This window comes from Poromitra crassiceps, assembly GCF_964638095.1.
Source record: "Poromitra crassiceps genome assembly, chromosome: 4".
NCBI classification, from domain to species: Eukaryota; Metazoa; Chordata; class Actinopteri; order Beryciformes; family Melamphaidae; genus Poromitra; species Poromitra crassiceps.
Genome location: NC_139626.1, coordinates 53,799,979 through 53,822,444, shown reverse-complemented (window position 1 = coordinate 53,822,444; position 22,466 = coordinate 53,799,979). Strand labels below are relative to the sequence as shown.

The following is a 22,466-nucleotide window of genomic DNA, read 5'->3' as shown; positions in this document are numbered from 1 at the left end:
GTCTAAAAGCACCAGATTTTGCCCAGAATTAGCCCAGGGCATGCTCTAACAATTGAGCCAGAGTGCCCGAGCCGGTGACCCCCGGGGTCACCATGGCGGCCAAATCCAATATGACCACTGTCCGAAAAAGCTTTTGGCTATAACTTTTGAAAGAGATGAGCTAGAAATACAGACTTGGTGTCTATCTTATGTTTTTTGACCATTAGAAAGATGTTGGAATGCTTATCTTAATTAATTAATTAATTATCTTAATCTGCATATTTCCAAGATGGCGGCTACCTGAATATGAGTTTTAACATAACTGTTGATGCTTTTAGCAAACTCGGTGTCCATTTTATGGTTTTTGAGTTTTAGGAAAACATTGTAATACTCAGATTTATGATTGAATCTATCTATAGCACTCTACTTTGCATAGTAAGTAGGCTACCATTAAGGCCGCTAACCCATTTTCCTTTTTACTGCTAACTTTTTACTGATGCTTAATGGATGTAAGTCAGTATGGCCCTCTGGAAAACAATGTTGCCCACCCCTGCTCTAAGGTCTAAGAAGCCCTTCAGACCATTCAGTCTCTCTCCCTCCTCACCGATGCACCTTTTGTTCTGTTCGTTTGTTTAATTTGATGTAGTGCTGTTGTCGTTATTTTTCCCTAGTTATTAATAAATTATTGTTGTAAATTTTAGTTTGGTTCATGACTACCCCTCATTTGTTACTTCCTAGAGCCGGGTTGTAACATATGAGGGGAGTCATACACCAAAGTAAGAGTTCAAACCATTTATTAACCCTTTATTAACTAAGGCTAAAAGAAAACAACGAGACAACACAAATTACATTCAAACAAATAAGCAGAACAAAATGTGAGGAGGGAGAGAGACTGAATGGTCTGAAGGTCTTCTTAAGCCCACCGGGCCCAGGTGCACCCAATCAGCCTATACGTGTAATGAGCCCAACAACATGGCTCTTGCAAGACAGGACCAGGAGAGTGGGGCGGGGGGTGGGGGTGGGGGGGGGGGGGGGGTTTGTCCCAAAAGATAAAATCTTATCAGGGATCCTGGAACAAAATCTTATCAAATGGGTGTCCTGTGTCCGACTCCGTGGTGTCATTTATGTCAGTTTAGGGGTCCTTGACGTGGAAAAGTTTGAGAACCACAGACTGTTCTAGGCCAGGGCTTCTCAACCTGGAAATAATTCCACGACTCCCTGGGGGACCCCCCAGGGAGTCGTGGAATTATTTCCCTTATAATTAGAACATCACTTCATGGTTCTTTCCAGGAAACGCCTAAGATATTCAGTTTCTCTCTAGGAAATTATTAGGAAATTGCTGACCTCTCTGTGTGTGTGTACGTGTACGTGTGTGCGTGAGCATGTGTGTGTGTGCGTGACAGAAAGAGAGAGAGAACCGTTTGTCTGCTCTACTAGCGTGAACGGGACTGCATTAGCCTTGGAAATGCTGATTGTGTGTGTGTGTGTGTGTGTGTGTGTGTGTGTGTGTGTGTGTGTGATTGAAGGTGTAGTGTCTAATGACATTTCTGTTCCATTTTCACATATCAGATCTCCAGGTGCAGGTGACCAGATCCCAGTTCTCTAACCAGGCAGAGCTGAAGTGTCACAGCCGCTGACATCTAGCTGGTCGTCTTTCCTACGTCTGGAAAGAATGGACAGCCAATTAAGGAAGAAACGTCTTCTTCTATCTGGAACCAAGGCAAGGCTCTCTGTGTTTCACACACAGACACATTGAGAAGTTTATTGTCTGCAACAAAGTGATGCAGTCACCTTCCTGTTACAGGAAGCAACCTTGTATTTTAGCAGTTTGTGGGCTCTATCTTCCCAAAAGCGCTAATTTTGCATTTGCGCTTGTTTAACGCCGTGTACAGGCCTGGCGGGCCCGCAGGAAAAAAAAGTGCATTTTTTTTTTATGTTTTTCCCCCCTGCTCTCCTCAAAATTTCAATAAACCTTTATGGCATATTATTACAATACAGCAATAGTGGTGTTGACAGTGTTAACAGTAATAGAAGATGCCAAATCATTCAAAACAATAAGCATTTTGCTTTTAGGAGCATTGTGCCAGCGTGAAGCGCTGTTCCAAAACATGTCAACGTGTCGTTGCCTGCGAAACGCACATCCCATAATTCAACTGTTCGCATTGCATCCCATAATAGTATATATAATAATAGGGATTCCATTGCGAACATAGATGCGAACAGGTTAGCTAAAAGTTTAGCGTCGCCAGCGAGGGCTCCCACCGTTGCGGTCGGGGTACGTTTCGAAATCCCTCCAGGCCTGAACAATTTTCTAGGGAAACACTGATGCAAATTGGGGGACACAAGCGCATGCCTGTGATAATTGTACTGGGCATTGGCTGCCCCATGCCAAAGCAGGCGTTTCAGCGCTAAAATGTGGGATAGATGGCGTTACCCTATCGTCAGCAGCGCGCAATTACTTTGCGCTAAGAGCTTTGAAAAGGACCTCTTACGCGCAAATACCTCTCTGGGCGCTCTGCACGGAGATTACGGCTGCGCTCCCAGCGCAGAGAGGTATTTGCGGAGTGGAAAGTGGAATTCCTTTTGGATATGTCATTAACTCATTGAGTGCCAATGACGACTATCGTCGTCAATTCAAATAGTAACGTAGAGTGCCAATGACGACTAAACTCGTCAATTGCGTTTTTTGACGGTGGGACGTGGATCAAAGCCTGATGCATCTCCTGTGAAAGTATGGGGGATGTCGAATGTGTAAAAGCTATTTTACGGACCCATTAGGTGGTGACAGTGCTCTCCAGATTAGAGAAAGGTGAGGAAAAAACAGAGAAGTCATGGGGAAACGGAAACCGCATCGGTATGCATCGATATGCATGAAGCATAACTTTAGCTGTGCCTGTGAACAGCAGCCAATCTGCTGCCACAATTGAGCCCCTCCGTCTCCGCTGCGATAGCCCCTCCAGTTGCCGACACCAGCGTCTTTCTGAAAAGTTACATTATTCTCAGCTGGAAGCGCTGGGAGCAAACGGCGGAACGCTGTGAAAAAGCTGGGCGTAGCGCACTTTTCAGTGCAGAGCAAACGCAGCAGAGAGCCACCAGAGACACTCCCACGGAGGAGGGGTGTGCAGTTGAGGGGGGTGGGGTACGCAGGGCAGCATACAACACCGACCCAGACAGCAGGAGGCTCGATGGACAGATTTACAAACACAAGCTAGAATATCTGATACCCACCAGCATTAAATCAAGACCAGCAAGAAAGTGTAGGGTCTGCGCACGCACCAGCGCTGCTGGTTGCAGCTAAAAAATATTATTTTGCCAAACAAAATTCCTTTGTTTTCGCTGTTTTATTGAAGGAAATTATTTTTGAGGTGTCACTACATCAGAAAATATTAGCTTCAGAGTCAGTGATGTGCTTGAAATGCTTCATTTCACAAAAGGCTGATTTTCTCAGCTTCTAGTTTGAAACGTCTGTTTTTGCTGAAAACAACCTATCTTCTCCGGCTGATAACTAAAGAACGGAAAATGATATCAATAAACTTTTATTTGCTGATGATACAATAGAGTCTCATCGTTCTTTAGGCGTGTTCGGTGTTTACATAGTAATATCACACAATATTCTGTGGGCCTCGAGAAATCACTGAAAACGCTCTGAAAGGGCTGGCACTGGGAGCATCCGTTTTCCAAAAGTGGCTGGCACTCAATGAGTTAAGCACAGCCTTGCCACGCCAAGACATCAAATGATGCTGCTTAAATTGGGTATTAGCAGATAATTCATTGAGGCAATCAACTATGACTCACTGAGAAACTTTTATCACATCGCAAAGAGGGAAATGTATTGAGAAAACGTGTTTGACAATGGACATAGGCTATTTACCTTCATAACCCGAAGGGTCAATTGCACAACAGACGATCTGTCAATAAGCTCCCTCTGTCCTCGCACGAGTGAGTACACTCTATTACGCATGGAGAGAATTACAGCATATTGCATGCCTCGCGCAAACAAACCATTGCGAGACGGGAATCTGATTGGTTTTGATTGACGTAATGCCCAGCCTTGCCTGGCCACGCCTGTGAATAATTCTGGTAGTTAAGACCGCCCAAATCCCGTTTTGCGCAGGCATTTTGGGGCGCAGATGATTTTTGGCAGAATTGGCACGGCTCTAATTTACGCTTGCGACACCTGCCGTGAACGTTTCCACATGCCCGCCGAGAATTGCATCCCCAACATATTTCGGGGCTGTTTTAACTTAGAAATCAGGGAGGTCACGTCTACCAGACAATTATATCACTTTGAAACAGTTACATTTCTGTATAAATCATTACAAGTAGCTCCCGTGAGGGGGGGATGTTTTTTTTTTTGCTGCTCGGCGGGGAAGCAAAACTCGGCAGAACACCTGGCGGACAGCGCAAGGCGGAATGCTATCTTCCGTGCCTTAAGGCATGCGCAAACAGTGCGCAAAGCGCTATTTAGGGATAGCGCCTGTCGGAAGATAGAGGCCTATGCCTCTTGTTGAGCATATATGTGCCAACAACAATTTCCTCTGCATGACCACATCCTTCATACAAGTGCAGAGCAGGCAGGGCATTGCCAGCTAAATAATAGAGGTGTGTTTTTGACATTCTCACGTTATGTCCATGATCTGCCTGGTGATGTGTTTGAATGTCCATGCAGCTTGGATAGAGAGAGGAGAGGACCAACTATGGGTTTTACAGCCGCAGGAAGTGGATTTCTTCTCTTCCTTCTGTCTGTGTCAGGTATTGTATCATCACACTTTACACATTTTGCTGCTGATCTAAGCCACAACAATTTACACTGAGTGGAACAGTGGAATAAGCTTCACTGCAGTCGTGTCGGATGTTCAGAAAGATCATTGCCTCACATTCATCAATATCTGTAAAAATTGTAAATGGATTGCATTTATTTAGAGCTTTTATCCAAAGTGCTTTACAATATGCCCATATTAACCCATTCATGCACACATGGATGGTAGGGGTGTCAAAAATAATCGATTATAAGATACATCGTGATGCGGGCGTGCACGATTCTGCATCGATTCACAAATGTAAAAAATCGATTATTACATTATTTACATTTTCTGGGAAACGGAAAGGCAAATTGCGATGCCTATAAAGGACTATATGTATTTTTTCACCCCGAATCTAACGATGTCACCCACGAGTCTCTACGAGTTACGGTTACGGAGATACAAGCCGTTCGTCGGCTAGCAGCTAGCTTTAGCAACTTTTGCTTATCAAGTGTGTGTTGTTGGAATGGTGTCCAGCCTGTTATTTTGTGTCCTGTCGCATCATCAAGGTTCTCCTTCTGGCACCATGCATGTTTATATGATGGATGCCCAGTCAGGTGATATGTTTTGACTCGTTCTTTATTGCAACTTAACGTGAGTAAAGCTTAACGTCAGTGAAGCTTGTGCTTCTTCTTCTTCTGCACTCTCCACTTTTACTGTGGCTTTCTTGCATTCTTGGAACCCTGACTGTTGGCTAACTCTTGTAACAGAGGGCAGCATTTGTATTAATAAAATATAATGGAAGTACATGCATTTGTTTATTTTAATTATGGATCATAATAGAATGCAATTCCAAATGCACTTTATTTTAAAAGTAGCCACACAGTGAGAAAAAAGAGAAAAAATAAATCATGTATTGGGGAACTAGAGTGATGCATCGATTTAAGATGCATCGATAATCGTTTTATAATCGAATCGTAGCCCTCTGAATCGTAATCGAATCGTGAGGCCAGTAAAGATTCACAGTCCTAATGGATGGCAGCAAGCAGGATGCTGGTGCAGCCATCGGAAGCAATGTGGAGTTCAGTAACTTGTGCAGACTGCAGGAGCGGGGATCAAACCACCAACCTTTTTTTAAATCCAAAGCCTTAGTGGACGTCCCACTCTACCTCCTGAGCCACAGCCGCCCCTGTACATGCGTACAGGAACATAGCCTGTAAATCAATAACGGCTATTTCCCGGAATTTCCCTTCACACCTGATCACATGTGTAAAAACAGCCGTGAAAGTAGAAGTAGTAGTAGTAAAAAATAGGTATCATACCAGGGCAGACACCAAGTAATTCAATTAAAGCAGCTACGGGCAATATTTTCGATTGTTATTAAACAGTCTAAAATTTAATATTGAAGCCTCACATCTTACCTCTAATATTAGATGAGACCAACGCAGAGTAGTCTCGCTTGAAAGCAGAGTGAATCGGCGAGTGTTTTCTTGATGTATAGTCTGTCTGCGGGCCGGTGTCATCAGGAAGTGAAATGAAACAGTTTGCGGCAGCCAAAATTACTTTCAAACAAACTGTTAGAATATAACGAGATATGTTCGCGAGAGCAGAAAGTAGCGAGGGCAGCAGGAGGGGAAAGCCGTCCTTCTTGTTTTGGGTCTGTTGCTAGGCAGAGCGAAACAGTTTACGGCAGCTGTAAACAGTTGCTAGACAGAGAGAAACGGTTTACGGCCGTAGCAAGAGACCCAAAACAGCTGCCCTCGTTACTTTCTGCTCTCGTGAACATCTCTCGTTATATTCCAACAGTTTGTTTGAAAGTAATTTTGTAATTTTGTAATTTTGTGGTTATGGCCGAAGTGGCTGCCGCAAACCATTTAATTTCACTTCCTGATGACACCGGCCCGCAGACAGACCTTTACAGTCTATGAGACAGACTAATCATCAAGACAACACTCGCCGATTCACTCGGCTTTCAAGCGAGACTACTCTGCGTTGGTCTCGTCTAATATTAGAGGTAAGATGTGAGGCATCGATATTAAATTTAGGCTGTTTAATAACAATCGAAAATCTTGCTCGTAGCTGCTTTAATTGAATTACTTGGTGTCTGCCCCGGTATGATACCTATTTTTTTCTTTGCTCTTAATGAGTCTGCATCCCTGTGATGGTGGTGTACATGTCTCTATAATTTAAAATTAATAATAAAAAAAGATTAAAAGCATTTGGACTGGCATTGCCACCAAATGCCCACAGCTGCCGGCTATGAGTGACCATGAACTTTGACCTTTGACCACCAAAATCTAATCAGTTCATCCTTGAGTCCAAGTTTGAACTCGATTAGAAGAAGAAAAATCAGTCAGGGCGTTCCTGGAATATCGTGTTAACGAGCATGAAAATCGTGTTCGTGAGGTCAGTTCATCCTTGAGTCCAAGTGGACGTTTGAGTAAAATTTGAAGAAATTCCGTCAAGGTGTTCCTGAGAATTAACGAGCCTCGGAAGGACGGACGTCGGACAACCTGAAAACATACAGTAATGCCTCCGGCCACGGCTATCGCCAGGTGGAGGCATGAATCGTACAAGGCTTAAAAAAAAATCACAATTTTGTCTGTCCAAAATGTTTGTCCTGACCTGTCCATGTCCTGTCCAGTCCTGTCCTGTCCATGTCCTGTCCATGTCCTATCCTGTCCTATCCTTTCAAGATGCATATTCAGTTCTACTTAGAGAGATGCATGTAACATCCTAGGCTCAATGGACTGCACACACGAGGGGAGACTACACGTTTTAAAGGAATAACAAAAGTACTTATTATAAACTAAATAAATTACTCAAAAATAAAGGTAGATGTGTAATTCATCAGTAGTGAATGCAGTGTGTGGATGAGTGGAAAGTGTGGTGTAGATGTTGGAGATGTATGAAAGTAAGATAAGGAGAGCCTAAGCTCAAACCAAACAGGTGGAGAGAGAGAGAGAGAGCAGCCAGCTCAAATAGAGAGCCAAAGTGAACGTCACTTCCTGCCTTTCTCTGGGCACCAGCGTCTGAACGAATGTGAATGGTGGTGAACGGCGAGAGATGATGCTTTTTTGATCTCGTTTGTGCCACGGGGTACACGTGTTAAATTTTGTCAATTTAAAAGATAACTATGCATGTCAAGAAAGTCGCAGTTTGTCCTGAAACTGAAACGTAAGGTTTAGGTCTGTCAATCAACTACATCTTGTGTCGCACGTTAAACAGCACACCATGAACAACAATGGACTGGTGGGAGAGAAGCGACTGGTTGTGCGTAGTCTTTCTGATTTATAACTTATAGTGCCACAGTTTTACCACAAACTGCGACTTTCTCGACTTGCAGTTATCTTTTACATTGACAAACATGACGTGTGTACTCCCGTCCCGTGGCACAATTCAAACGGGATCAAAAAGGTAGCGTATCGCTGTGTTCACCACCATTCATATTTTTCCGGATGCTGGTGCCCAGAGAAATGCGGGAAGTGACATTCACTTTGGCTCTCTATTGAGAGCATCCAGGTGCCCCAGATAAGCTAATCAAGGCAGCCCCAGCCTCTGCCCAGCCAGGATCTGCATGATGAGATGCAATCACAATATGTGTCAATATATTGGATTTTTACTTGTATGTATGTATGTGTGTCTATATATATATATATATATATATATATATATATTAGGGCTCTCAAACGATTAATTTTCTTAATCCCGATTAATAAAATTGCATTATTTTGCATTTCAAAGCATTTTTAATTAGATATTAATCATTCTTACCAGTGTGTCATGATTGGGAATCAAATGAATGCAAATAAATGTACTTTGTGATCTTGAATTTTAGATTTATTTTCAATTCAATAGAAGTGCAATGTAGACAGGAGGTAACAATGTCTACAAAATATATCTTGAATAGAAAATGAATGCACAATTGTAAACAGTGCAGTGCACACTCCTGAACCGATACTTCCGGCGGCGGCGCTGTGGAGCAGTCAAAACCCAAAATGACACAGCCGAAGAAGGCTGTGTCTGAGCTAAAAACTTTGGCACTTCCATGTGAATAATGGCTCGGTATTGGAAACTGTGTATATTGATAACGAGTATATCGCGTGAAGCCATTTGAGCCGACCTCCCAGTGGTTAGAGGACCCGCGCATCTGAGACTCTGAAGGAAGAATGAGTGATGAGTCTCGCGCCAGCTAGCTGGCTGCTAGCTGGCCGCTAGCTGCTCCAGGATGCTTAGCTTTTACGTGATAGCTCAAACTCGATGTACTTCGGTGATATTTTAATTCCGTTTTACACAAGGTGCAAACTACTGTTGACTTGTCCACTGTGCCATTTGTGAGGTTTTTTTAAGTAAAACGAGCCATTTAGAAGCGTATTGTTGTCTTTCTCTTCCATGCCTCCACAGGCAGGAGACAGGAAAACGCTGCGACCGGCTTGACTACAAGGACAGGTGCGACGAATATATATATATTGTCACAGGTTCGGTTCCAAAAGGAGTTAGGCTCGTGTCTAGTTGAACTGGACCCGCAACATACCACAGCAGAACGAAATAACCACAAGGCTGTCGGATGGAATGTTAGCAAAAAGGAAGTTGACTTACCTAGCATACAGCTCAGGGCGCAGACAGCAGGCCAGCTGATGCAGACAGCTTCACGGGACAGCTCAAGCCGGGTTGTGGAGGCTAGCTACAACCAGCTTCCGTTCAGTAGTTTAGACGCTAATATAAAAGTATCTCACAAACACACTCACACCCATACGTGAAAATAAAGGGATGAAGAGAATAGACCAGGAGTGGCAGAGACAACGTCTTCCTTGTTCAGACTGGCAGAGAGAGAGCCGCAGCTTATTGCCACATCATATTATAGACTACCCAAGTCAACTCCCACTTTCCCAATGACAGCCTTACGCGACGTCATACATCACATGACAGTGGTAACCAGGGGTAACCGACAAAACATCATACTAACGAATTGTGACTATATATATATATATATATATATATATATATATATATATATATATACGGTATATATATAGGATTTTATATTGCATGTTGTGGTACAGCTCTACTGCAGCTCCACTACAGATGAAAGTCTGTCCTGTAATGTGTTAGTGAATGTGATTGTGGTTTGTGATGTGCTCTGTGTTACAGTGGTACAGCCTCAGGATGACTGGGGAGTGACTTACACTCCTACTGAGATCTGTGCCATCAAAGGATCAACAGTGGACATACGCTGCTCCTACACATACCCAGCCTACCTAGATGACCTTACTGTCACAGTTAAGAAGACGTTGTGGTTTAAAGAGGAGGGTGGTGAACCTGTGGATGTGACAACAGACTCAAAGTATGCAAGTCGTGTGGAGTATGGTGGTGATCACAAGAACTGCAGCCTGAGAATCACAGACCTGAGAGAGAGCGACGCAGCTGTGTACAAGTTCAGCTTCACAACAAACCATTCAGCTGGGAGCTACACTGCTTCACCTGGAGTTAATCTGACTGTCACAGGTAACTAACTCTTTGATCAGACCATTTGTTACTTCAGTTATAAACAGCTCCACAATCAAGTGACTGAGGGGGCAGTTAAAGTGTGAGGGGGCAATTATTTTTTATATAGTAAAACAGTCGGTTATCAGCACTGTGTGGCAAGTTCTTCTATAAATCTGTAATAAACATTGTGTTTTGGTTAGACGTCTATTCAAATGTTGAAAGTTTAGAGTGTATAAGGACTTAGAACATTATGGTGGACCTTATATTTTTGGTAATTGGCTGGTGAGCACTTCTGTTCTGGAAATTGCTCAGAAACATCTTATTGTAAATATAGCAGGAAAGCCATACTGTACATCCCCTGACTGCCCTATAGGTCAGGACTATTCAATTATATTGTTCAGAGGACCACATTGTCAGAAAGCTAAGGACATTTCCCTGAGCTATTATCATCATCAGCATCACCACAACTTAAAATATTAGATTATATACATTATATATGTTGGTAATTCTATTACAGAAACAGAAATGAAAAAATCCACATCAAAATCCACAGATGAAAAACAGAAACATGACTTGATTTTTATCTGCTGCTGAAGCCTTTGTGAGAGAGAGAGAGAGAGAGAGAGAGAGAGAGAGAGAGAGAGAGAGAGAGAGAGAGAGAGAGAGAGAGAGAGAGAGAGTTAGAGCGTGCATGTGAAAGCCGACAGGGATTGCTCACATGGCGCTCGCTATCAAACGCAATTGGAAAACACACACACGCGAGAGAGAGAGAGAGAGAGAGAGAGAGAGATGAATAGAGAGAGAGAGGGGGGGGAGGTGAGCGAAAGAGAGAAAGACCAATAGAGAGAGAGCGAGAGAGAGAGAGAGAGAGAGAGAGGCCGGTATAGGCCTGCCCTATGTGTCTAGTTTGTGGTTGTAAAGTTTCATGACTATGATGATCCTATATCATTTTATACAGTGAGGTCAAGTAAAAAAAAAGTCTCACTCCAATGAAATGGCTCCTATAGGGACATAACATCACCACACATGAATACAGTTTGGCTCATTGAATAAACAAGAGTCTCAGCTTTCCACTCGTACCAATTCATCATGTCATTGTCATGTGTTTGTGCATGGGACTGCCGCTGTCTTGCAAGACAAATTTCAGTGTGAACTGACAATAAAGTATATCGTATCGTATCGTATCGTATCGTATCGTAATTTATGCAATTCCAAGACTGTTTATGGACCCCAGTATGCAGAAATATTCAAATAGAATAGGCCAAAAATAAAACTGTGTGTGTGTGTGTGTGTGTGTGTGTGTGTGTGTGTGTGTGTGTGTGCCAAAAAACCTCATGGGATTAGCATAAAGTGTGCATGTCTGTAAAGGGGAGACTTGTGGGTACCCATAGAACCCATATCTCATTCAGATATCTTGAGGTCAGAGGTCAAGGGACCTCTTTGAAAATGGCCATGCCAGTTTTCCCCTCACCAATTAGCTTCACTCTAGCTTTCAAAATGCTTTTGATTGTTTTTAGGTTTTTTAAACCATTCAGAGATTTTGTAGATTTAATTTTGTTAGGGATCTTCTTCCTCTCCTCTCCTCTATAGAGGAATGTACTTGTCCCAACTTTGCTTTTCAGTTTGAGTAGTTTCAAGTTCGCTATGCTAGCTCTCGTGTTCAGGCTATGAGTGTCCCGAACAAACTGGAAGTAGGCCTACTTCATAAAATAGTTTGGACAAATATCCTGCAATATTTGCGTTTGGTGAGAAGGGGGTCTGAGAGGGAGAGCGCGCGAGAGAGACAGAGAGAGAGAGTTTGAGTTTTAACAAGCCTTTAATGAAACCTCTACCTACAACATGTACATCATGGCAGAGGACAAACAAGTTTCACAAAACACAAATCAGAACCAATGCAACCCCTTCAAAAAAAATGTCAACACAGCGGGGCGGCTTTAGCTCAGGAGGTAGAGTGGGTCGGCCAATGACGCAAGGGTTGGCGGTTCGATCCCCGCTCCCTCCCAGCTGCTGTCGTTGTGTCCTTGGGCAAGACACTTAACCCTCCTTGCTCCCGATGGTGTATTGGTGTATGAATGGGTGAATGTAGACTATCTACTGATTGTAAAGCGCTTTGGATAAAAGTGCTATATAAATGCAGGCCATTTACCATTTACCATTTACCAACACCAAACAAAACAAAACCTACCGGTCATGGACATTCATACACATTGTCAAGCCCCCTCATCCCAACTGTGTGTTAAAAAGCAGCTCTCCTCCCTCCAGCCTGCACACAGCTTCCCCCAGACATCACCTGCTCTGAAACACTCCCATGTCCTGCATTCTCTTGTAGTACTCATAAGCCCTTTTCCCACATGCATACCGGAAAATTACCTGTAAGTCAATATCGGACATTTCCCTTCACACTTCGGCTCGCGCATGTGGGAATCTATCAGCGAATTTACCTGTATGTTGGGGGGGGGCGGGGGGAAGGGGGAGCTTATTTGGGGGGTCGGCAAAACTCGAAATAAGTTCGCTTGTCAGTTGTCACACAATAAATCACACTCGTTTGACTTAAGAGCAGCGTCAAGCCGCCAGCGTAATAAACACAGCCGATTTACCCCCTCCCCTGTCTGCTCGAGAGCAGCAGCCACAGACAGACACAGCGAGAAAGGCTTGCAAGCTGCTCAACGCTTGTATGTAGAGAAAGCAGACTGGCTTCGTTTGATGTGTCCGGGGTTGCCTTCGGGAAATCAGCAAGCTGACATACTGCTCTTATTAGGCTATCACAAGATCATTTCGCCAGTTTGCTTTAATGTGCGCGAATGATTAGATTATGCCCGCTGGAACATTAAGCAACGTGTGTAGGCTACTCCTCGCCCATGATTGAAGGACCGCTGTCGCGGAAAATGACTGCACCCGTTTCCACTTGCGTCCCCTTAAGATCATACCGCTCTTCTGACTTGGTCGAAAGTGGTGAAATGTCGGGGACGACGGGGTCGCGCTTATACCGGCACGGCGCCTTTCTCACTTGCAGGCATTAGACCACGTTCCGGTCATTTTGCGGTACAAAGCGCATGTGGGAAAAGGGCTCTGGTCTATGGTTACTCTCACCCTAACCAGAGCTTTAAATAAGACTACAAGGTCTACTTGGACATCTGCATCTATTTTCCTCTTCCTGCTGAGGTACACCGCCATCTTTGCCTGCCCCAGCAAGACATTTACAATCTGTCCCATCCTCTGTTTACTCTTGCCACACTGGAGACCAAAAATAAAGACAGAAAAAGTAAAAACGGCACCAAGAAAAGCAAACAAGCAAACCAGCACATTGCAGAGAGGCCTGAGCCTCACACAGTCTCTGAAGCAGTGAAAGAGGTGTATTAGCCCTTGGCCACCCTCCTCCCTTGGTAAATACAGAACACTTTGTGAGACCCAGTGATAACCTCCCCAGAAAAAATCAACCAGGAGGATTTTATAGCCTGGTAAACCAGTCCGTCACATGAACTCACATTTCATTTGGTTCTACGAGACGGTCTGGACGCAACTCTTCACCCAGTCTTTAGCAGGGGCGGGAGCATGGGCGGGCGTAGTTGACTTGACAGACAACTCCTTCAGCCAATCAGCGTCGGATCCAGTCAAACCCAAATCCACTCGGGAGAATGGCGAAGACATCTTTGTTGGCCATCTGATTGGCCAACTTGCGCTGTCAATCACAGCGCAGTCGCTGGTAGCACCACATTGCAATGTTACATGTCAATGATGTATGTATGCCCCCCCCGTGTCTGAGCCTGTCTGTCTGGTATTGTCTCGTATATTGTTTCATACAAATTTTTTAAATAAAATATTGGAAAAAAGAAAGACTGGATGCTGCTGAGAAAGATTTGAGGCTTCAACTGTCTTCAACTGTGCCAAATAACATGTGAGAGCTTTGTGTAAAGATGCAGGCAGTCAGAGAGAGGGGAGAGAGACAGAGAGAGAAGAGGAGAGAGAGACAGACGGAGAGAGGGGAGAGAGAGAGGAGAGGAGAGAGAGACAGAGAGAGGGGAGAGAGAGAGAGAGACATGGAGAGAGAGAGACTGTTGACTGTACATTATACATCTTCGACTGTACATTCATTTATTATTATAATTCCCTTATTGTTGTACTGTTAATATGTGTATTTGCTTTGGCAATATAAGCACTGTCTTTTCATGCCAATAAAGCTATTTGAAATTGAAATTGAATTGAGAGAGAGAGGGCAGGGGCGGAGATGGAGAGAGACAGAGAGAGAGAGAGCTGCTGAGACTAACTGCTCCTCCTCCTCAGACACACTCTGAGCAGGCTCACACCAGCACTGTTTCACAAACACCAATCAGAGTCAATCCAATTCTAAGTCTGTAAATAAATATATTTAGATCATTGGAAAGAAGAAAGTAAAAGACAAAGTAGACAGATTACAATGTTATCTGGTCCTAAACAGAGATTATGAACTGTCAGAATATCTCTCTGCTGTCAGAGATAGGAAGCAGAGACAGATGATCACCAGGTACAGGCTCACTGACCACTACACACACACACTGATGTGTATCAATCTCAATGTTTCATAATGCGTATTATTATTATTATGATTGCATTGTATTGCTACTGTATTATTGTAGGCTATTGTTCGTGAGGAGTGATGTTTAATGTTTAATATGATTGTTTCTTGATGCTTTGGCAAAATTGTTGTTATGACATTCATGCAAGAAGGCAATTTGAATTTGAGAGAGAGAGAGAGAGAGAGAGAGAGAGAGAGAGAGAGAGAGAGCGATTGAGAGAAGAGACTGAAGAGAGGAGAGGGAGCGCGAGAGAGAAAAGCAATGCGCGGGGGAGAGAGAGAGGCAGAGAGAGGGAGCACGCGCGAGCGAGAGAGAGGGAGCACGCACGCGCGAGAGAGGCAGAGAGAGAGAGGGAGCGCATGGGCGCGAGAGATACCCTCTTTCTCTAGCCCCCCCCTCTCTGAAAATGCGGGACATCTCTCTCATACGCGCTCCCTCTCTCTTGGCGTGAATGGAGATGTCGGAACTCTTCTATTATACAGCTCTGTAGTGTAGGACAGGAAACCAGTATGCCCTACTCATTTCAGGAAGTAGTGGAGTTGTGCAAGTAGTCTATTATGTCTCATAATGTGTTTGTAATTTTGGGGTTGATTGCATCTTTTGGTAATTGGCTGGTGAGCACTAGGTGGAAATAGCTCAGAAACCGTTGGAAAGCCATACTGTATATCCCCTGAATGCCATGCGTAATGCGTCATCATCCAGAAGCCACGCCCAAAACGGGGGAAAACAGAAACGCCCCCTCCAATAGAGACACTGCAAGAAATAGGCCACGCCCATCACTGGGGAAATCGGTCCGTTCACTCCCATTCACCAGCGTCATTTTTCCTTGAATTAAACATAGCTAAAAGCTGTTGTGTGGTGGGCTGGGCTGCGCACACAACAAATGTAAAAAATCGCCAATTAAAGTTTTTTTTTTATTCCCGAGCAAAACAAGGAAGCCATTGAGAATTGGCGAGAAGAAAAATGTGGATAGCTGTCAAGAAGTAAGTTGGAGTGTTCATCTTCTGTTTATACGATCTTTTGGTGCAACACGCAACCATGCACGTGACATATAGAACGCCAGGATTGGACAGGAGTTTGTGTTTTCCCCCGTCTTGGGCATGGTTTCTGAATGATGACGCGTTACGCAATGTCTCTATCCTGGCGTTCTCCTATGTCGCGTGCATGGTTGCGTGTTGCACAAAAAGATATACGGAAGATGAACACTCCAACTTACTTCCTTGACAGCTAGATCCACATTTTTCTTCTTGCCAATTCTCAATGGCTTCCTTGTTTTGCTCAGGAGTACAAAAAAACTTTAACTGGCGATTTTTTACATTTGTTGTCTGCGCAGCCCACCACACAACAGCTTTTAGCTATGTTTACAGTAATTCAAGGAAAATGACGCTGGTGTGTGGAAATGAATGGAGCTTTTCCCCTGTGATGGGCGTGGCCTATTTCATGCAGTGTCTCTATAGGTCAGGGCTATTCAACTATTATGTTCAGAGGGCCACATTGTCAGAAACCTAAGGGCCCGGGGGCCGGACATTTCCCTGAGCTATTATTATCATCAGCATCACCACATCTTATTATTATGTTTATTTTAGTACATTACAAAAGTGGCCTAATCACATGCCTCATGGTCCATGTTTTGATTTCTTCTTCTTCTTTTAGTGGTAATTCTATTTTCTTTTCAAAACAGAAATGAAAAACTACACATCAAAATCCACTGATGAAAAACAGAATCATGACTTAATTTGTATCTGCTGCTGAAGCCTCTGTGTGTCATCCTGAGAGAGGAAAGAGAGGGAGGAGAGAGACATATAGAGAGAGATAGAGGGGAGAGAGAGAGGAAAGAGAGGGGGAGAGAGAGGAAAGAGATAGAGAGGGGAAAGAGAGGGGCAGAGAGAGGAAAGAGGGGGAGAGAGAGGAAAGAGAGGAAAGAGAGCGAGGGGGGAGAAAGAGAGGAAAGAGAGCGAGTTAGAGCGTGCATGGATGTGAAAGCCCACACGGATTGCTCACATGGCGCTCGCTATCAAACACAATTGGAAAACGCACACGAGAGAGAGAGAGAGACTAATAGAATGAGAGAGAGAGAGAGAGAGAGAGAGACTAATATAATGAGAGAGAGAGAGACCAATATAATGAGAGAGAGAGAGAGAGAGAGAGAAAGAGAGAAAGAGAGGCCTGTCCTAGCTGTCTAGTTTGTGGTTGTAAAGCAGGGGTGCCCAAATTCTTTCCCATGAAGGGCCAAAACTCAATCTGGGTGGAGGGCCGAGGGCCAAAAATAAATGTTGTGGAATTACATTAAAATGTATTGTGTTTTATAGAAAATTAACATTCTAAATCTAAAATAACATTTCAATATAAAGCGAAGCTCTTAGACTTGCTCCTGGCCAATCCCGGCGCTTGACTGCTGCGTAGGCGGGCACAGGGCGTGGTTATTGCTTATCCTATGTGGGGTTAGAAATCACGCGTAGCTACCATGCTAACGCAGGTTGCTATAGCAACAGTTTGGGTTTTCCCGCCGAGCGGGACGTGCAGCGTGAACGCAAATCTGTCCGAACCGGAGGTTCCGTGTTGAAACTTACGGCGGTCCGAGTTGTCTTGAATGCGGTAAAAATCAGGCTAAACGTGTTAGATAGAAATAATATTTATTTTTAATACAACATGCAATTCTGGAATATTTTAATATTGGACAAAATGAAATTAAATGAAATGAAATGTAAACCCTGAGTGTAACGGACATACTCGGGATGCTCTATATATATCCCTCGCAAATACAACGTGAATAGTGAAGTGAGAGGTTTGACGACCACTCGGTTGCACTGTGATGTCCACTCGTGTCCACTCCAACAAGACTATAGCTTACTTGACGCCACTTTTTCAATAAAAACACATTTATGCCATGCGTTTATATAATGTATATTTATGTTGCATCATTTAGCCTGTGCTGTGATGTGCAGGAGTGGCCAATATGCTGGGATGTGTTTGCAACATATGTCTAAAGATCATGGAAGTGGATCATATCAGGAACGTTACCGATAGTTAACGTTCTATACAGTGCTGTAGTGGTAAAAAAAAAGGTGGGTAAACTATACTTTTGACTCGAGGCAGCTTTCTCACGCGGCACCGGCATAAATAAGCTTCCGTGACCGATATACAAGACAAAATATGAGAGTATATAGAACAACTTAATCTGAATCATATAGCCCTATAAGGTATATCAGGGGGTTCCCCCACATTTCTGAATAGCCAGCCAGATAGAAAAAGTAGCTGGCTATGGGATGGGCCTTGCCCCTCAAGGGGGGTCCGGGGGGATTCTCCCCCGGAAGATTTTTTTTTTACATTTTAAAGTAAAATTCATCAACCTGGTGCATTTGAGAGCAAAATGAACTACATACATCTCTAATGTGTTGTGACTTTACAAATAATTAGGCCTAAACAATCAATATAAAATGTATTTATTGAACATTTGTTGAATTTCTCCAGGTATGAAAAGTTAAATTATACAGTAGCCTACTTTAAAGGACCTTGTATGAACCCAGTATATACAGTTTGAAGAGTAATATAGTTCTCTCTCTCACACACACTGTACCTGTGATTGTCAGCTTCAGCTTTATAGCTAAACGTATGTAGACAGATTGAATCTGTGATTCTTGAATACCAATATATAATTCAAACTGTCCACAAACACATTGGGCAAGGATAGGTATTAGGTAGACAACATAGCCTACTGTACATGGAAATAAAAGTGGTTCTGCCACTCTGGCCACTAAATTTTAGTCAGCCAATATTTATTTATACAGATCTCGGCACAACAAACACCAGTATGTTTCTAGATAGTTTTCAACATGGTCGTATTATATTGGCTTTATACAGTAGCCTAGCACCTGGACTATTCAAGTCGACTCGCACGCACCTAATGTTACAAACTTTACTTGATCAGAGGGAAATCAATCATGTTTCTTACACCAGTGATTCACTCTTCAGTTGTAAAATGGTGAGCCTATATGATTTTCCCCACTCCGGACACACATTTTTAACCAACCTTACCTATGTTCAGCTCTCCAAATGCGCATTGCGCATCGCTGGCACAATGGCACCGTTAAGTTGTTTGAAGGGAGCGCTGTCTGGGCAGGCAAGCACAGCTCGATAAAGGCACCAACGTGACCGGGGCCGTGTACCTTTCCCGCGGAGCACTCCACAAAAATAGGCTACGGTTCGCGGAGATCCTGGTCAGTGCCATGCCCATGTGTAATCTTTTTTCTTTTCTTTTGGTGTGTGACGTGCTTGGCGTGGTCTCCGCATCAACAGAGTTTACGCGAACGTGTTAAAACTTGTGCAATAATAAGTGTGCATAAACGATTTAAACATGTGAGTAAACGATCTTAAAAGGTGCCTAAACGCTGCAGAGCATTGAAAAAGGTACGTAAACGCCATTTACGTGCGTTTAGCCACCACTACAGCCCTGGTTCTATATTGTAGGCTACAGGGAGACCATCAGCCCTGCTGAACAGCTCTGCATTTGCCTGTAGCCTATAGGTTTAATCATTTTATTCATCGACATGGCAAACCGCCCCGCAAAGCCAGGTTTAAGCTGCTCGCTACAGTGAGATACACATTATAGACTGTACGCCCCTAGTGGTTGAATGCCATTATTGACGAGATTGTCTTATTCTCTGTTTTTGGTGTACTTTGTGGCAGCGTTACAGTGCCACTTACCAGCCTGGCATATATACTACAGCGGTTTCAGTGGTATTCAGTGGTTTCATGTGGATACACACATTTCTTGAAACGATTCCGTGTTTATGGAAAACTTTTCTTAAACGAGAAAAAAAAAGATTGCTTCCGTCTCCGTGTGGACATGGCCTTATTTGAGTGCTCTGTTGTTGTTGTGTGTGAACGCACCCCCGTGGTGACGTGACTTTGTGCACATGGCCTTATTTGAGTGCTCTGTTGTTGTTGTGTGTGAACGCACCCCTGTGGTGACGTCACTTTGTGCACATGTGCACAGCTCCAGAAACACAGTTGGATGGGAATGGCAACGAGATGGCTGTGTCATGGTGATTTCTCCGCTTGAAGCCGCTTTTTATTTATAGCTTATTGTTTCATTTGTATCGCAGTTTTATGGAAAACAGCTTTTTTCTTTTTCTTTTGTAATACAGTAAAGAGCTTGAGACCCAGTAGTGCTGCCTCTTGCCTCCTGATTTATGAATGTCACCACACACGTCTCTAGCCAGAACACAACGCAGAGGGAAAACACACGGGTTACACGAGCACACTCAAAATGGATTAAAAACTCACTGGGTGCAGGGCAAGCAAATAGTTCAGAGAAGAGAGAAGCCAGCACTCCAAATGTCTTTTCATATGATTTAATATCCTCAAACCTGGGCAGCAGACAACGGATGTTTCAGTCAAAGACCTTCCTCAGCGTTGGTCAGGTTTGAGGAATGAAATCATATGAAAAGACATTTGGAGTGCTGGCTCCTATAGGGACATAACATCACCATACATGAATACAGTTTGGCTCATTGAATACACAAGAGTCTCAGCTTTCCACTCGTACCAATTTATGTCATTCCAAGACTGTTTATGGACCCCAGTATGCAGAAATATTCAAATAGAATAGGCCAAAATAATACTGCATGTTTGTGTGTGCCAAAAAACCTCATGGGATTAGCATAAAGTCTGCATGTCTGTAAAGGGGAGACTTGTGGGTACCCATAGAACCCATTCTCATTCAGATATCTTGAGGTGAGAGGTCAAGAGAGAGAGAGAAAGAGAGTGAGAGAGAGAGAGAGAGAGAGGAGAGAGGAGAGAGGAGAGAGAGAAAGAGAGAGAGAGAGAGAGAGAGAGAGAAAGAGAGAGAGGAGAGAGAGAGTGGAGAGAGAGAGAGAGAGAAAGAGAGAGAGAGAAGTGAACGGTCACTGCACTATAGTCTTGGAAATAATGCTGATGGAGTGTGTGCAGGGTTCCATTTATAATCTGAGCTCATTGTGGGAGTTCCTAAAATCAACGGCGACCTGAAACATTTTGGCCACTTTTCTCAAATTGTGGCCGTTTGAAGCCAGTTGAATTAACATGAGGATTAGACTGTTGTGATGTCATTATTCAGTCATGACTGTTGTGATGTCATTATTCAGTCATGACTGTTGTGATGTCATTATTCAGTCATGACTGTTGTGATGTCATTATTCAGTCTTACTCTTATAACCTGCTCCTTTTCTCACTCGCCTTCTTTCAAGTAGGCCTATAGACGGTTTTCACCAGAGCGCAACCCCACAGCACTTCCTTTTTCTCAGCATTTGGCAAACTGCAGAAATATTCACTTGACATCGTTACTTTTGTTTTCGCTGCTCAGCTGTATAGACGGTTTTCACGGAATGGTCAGTCCTGCACTTGAATGTTTTTTTTTCTTTTATGTCCATAGCAAACACTGCAACAGGAAGTGAGCTGGGGTTCAATTTAGAATGTTTTTGTTGTCAAGTTAAAACGGGCAGTGCCCACTCACTTCCATCACTGGACCTACGTTGCCAGATAGCATACTTTGATGAGTTTGTGACACTTAGAACAATGTAATCACTTCCTGATCAGTCCATGCAATTGTATAGTAAAATATGAATCCTATGTTATGTCTAGCATGTCACATACATTCATTATTTTTACTTTGGTATTATTAAAAAAAATGCCAAATGTATCTTACTTTGAAATTTGGTTAGAACAGGAAGTGATGTTGTTCATGCTGGTTAGCTTCGGTTAACTTGACACGGGGGAAAACGTGGGGGGGGGGGCGGGGCTCTGGTAGAGAGAAACGTGTATGAAGAGAGATTCTGCTCAACTGTTTGGAGTTATAAACAACACTCAGCCACCAAGGAAAAGTATAAGAAGACATTTAGATATTCTTTCTAATATTCCCTGGGCAATCTGGACTACGGTCAAAAGGCTAGTTAGCTTCATGTTGCTCTGTGATAGCTTCTGTAGGTAAGTTTCCCAATACAGTAAGTCAACTGCATGATTGACAGTTGTAAGTTATGTGCTGGGTGTTGTTGATGAGGACTGATAACTTCTAGGCAGCTGGTCTACAATATGTCTCTTATTTACAAAACTCATCATGTGTTTGTTCAGCCTCCATCTGACGTCTTGTATCGAGGAATGATTGTGCTCTTCTGTATGTGATGATGATGAGTCACTAACGTGTCTGATGAGCAGCCTACTGGCGCGCGAGAGAGACGCCCCCTCTCGCAAAAAGCGGGACATCTCTCTCTGTCGCGCGCCTCCCTCTCTGCATCTCTACCTCGCGCTCTCTCTCTCTCTCTCTCTCTGCCTCTCTCTCTCTCTCTCTCTCTCTCTCTCTCTCTGCCTCTCTCTCTCTCTCTGCCTCTCTCTCTCTCTCTCTGCCTCTCTCTCTCGCAAAATGCAGGACATCAGACTCTCTATGGGAGCTCCGCCCCCATAACTCGAACTGTGTGTGTGTGTGTGTGTGTGTGTGTGTGTGTGTGTGTGATTGAATGTTTAGTCTCTAATGACATTTCTGTTCATGTTCACATATCAGATCTCCAGGTGCAGGTGGACACATCAACAGTCAGACCTCATCAGGGACATCAGGCGGTAGATCTGAAGTGTGTCAGCAGATGTCTTCTAGCTGCTCGTCCTTCCTACATCTGGTACTGGAATGGATACAGACAGTATGAAGAAACTTCTTCTTATACAGCCATCTTTTATC

The 22,466-nt window shown here is 43.6% G+C and overlaps 1 protein-coding gene across 2 annotated transcripts in view; it reads left to right on the top strand.

Annotated features, from left to right (window-relative positions):
• The first annotated feature begins 4,656 nt into the window (after window positions 1-4,656).
• Window positions 4,657-22,466, top strand: part of LOC310775474 (sialoadhesin-like) — a 50,619-nt gene continuing 32,809 nt past the window's right edge. For both annotated transcript variants that reach the window (XM_083635626.1, XM_083635625.1), the window contains exons 1-4: window positions 4,657-4,731; window positions 9,126-9,170; window positions 9,873-10,226; window positions 22,296-22,466. The exon at window positions 22,296-22,466 is cut by the window's right edge and continues 60 nt beyond it. In XM_083635626.1, coding sequence (XP_083491752.1) covers window positions 4,677-4,731; window positions 9,126-9,170; window positions 9,873-10,226; window positions 22,296-22,466 — 625 coding nt within the window. In that variant the 5' untranslated portion in view covers window positions 4,657-4,676. The remainder of the gene's footprint in view (window positions 4,732-9,125; window positions 9,171-9,872; window positions 10,227-22,295) is intronic.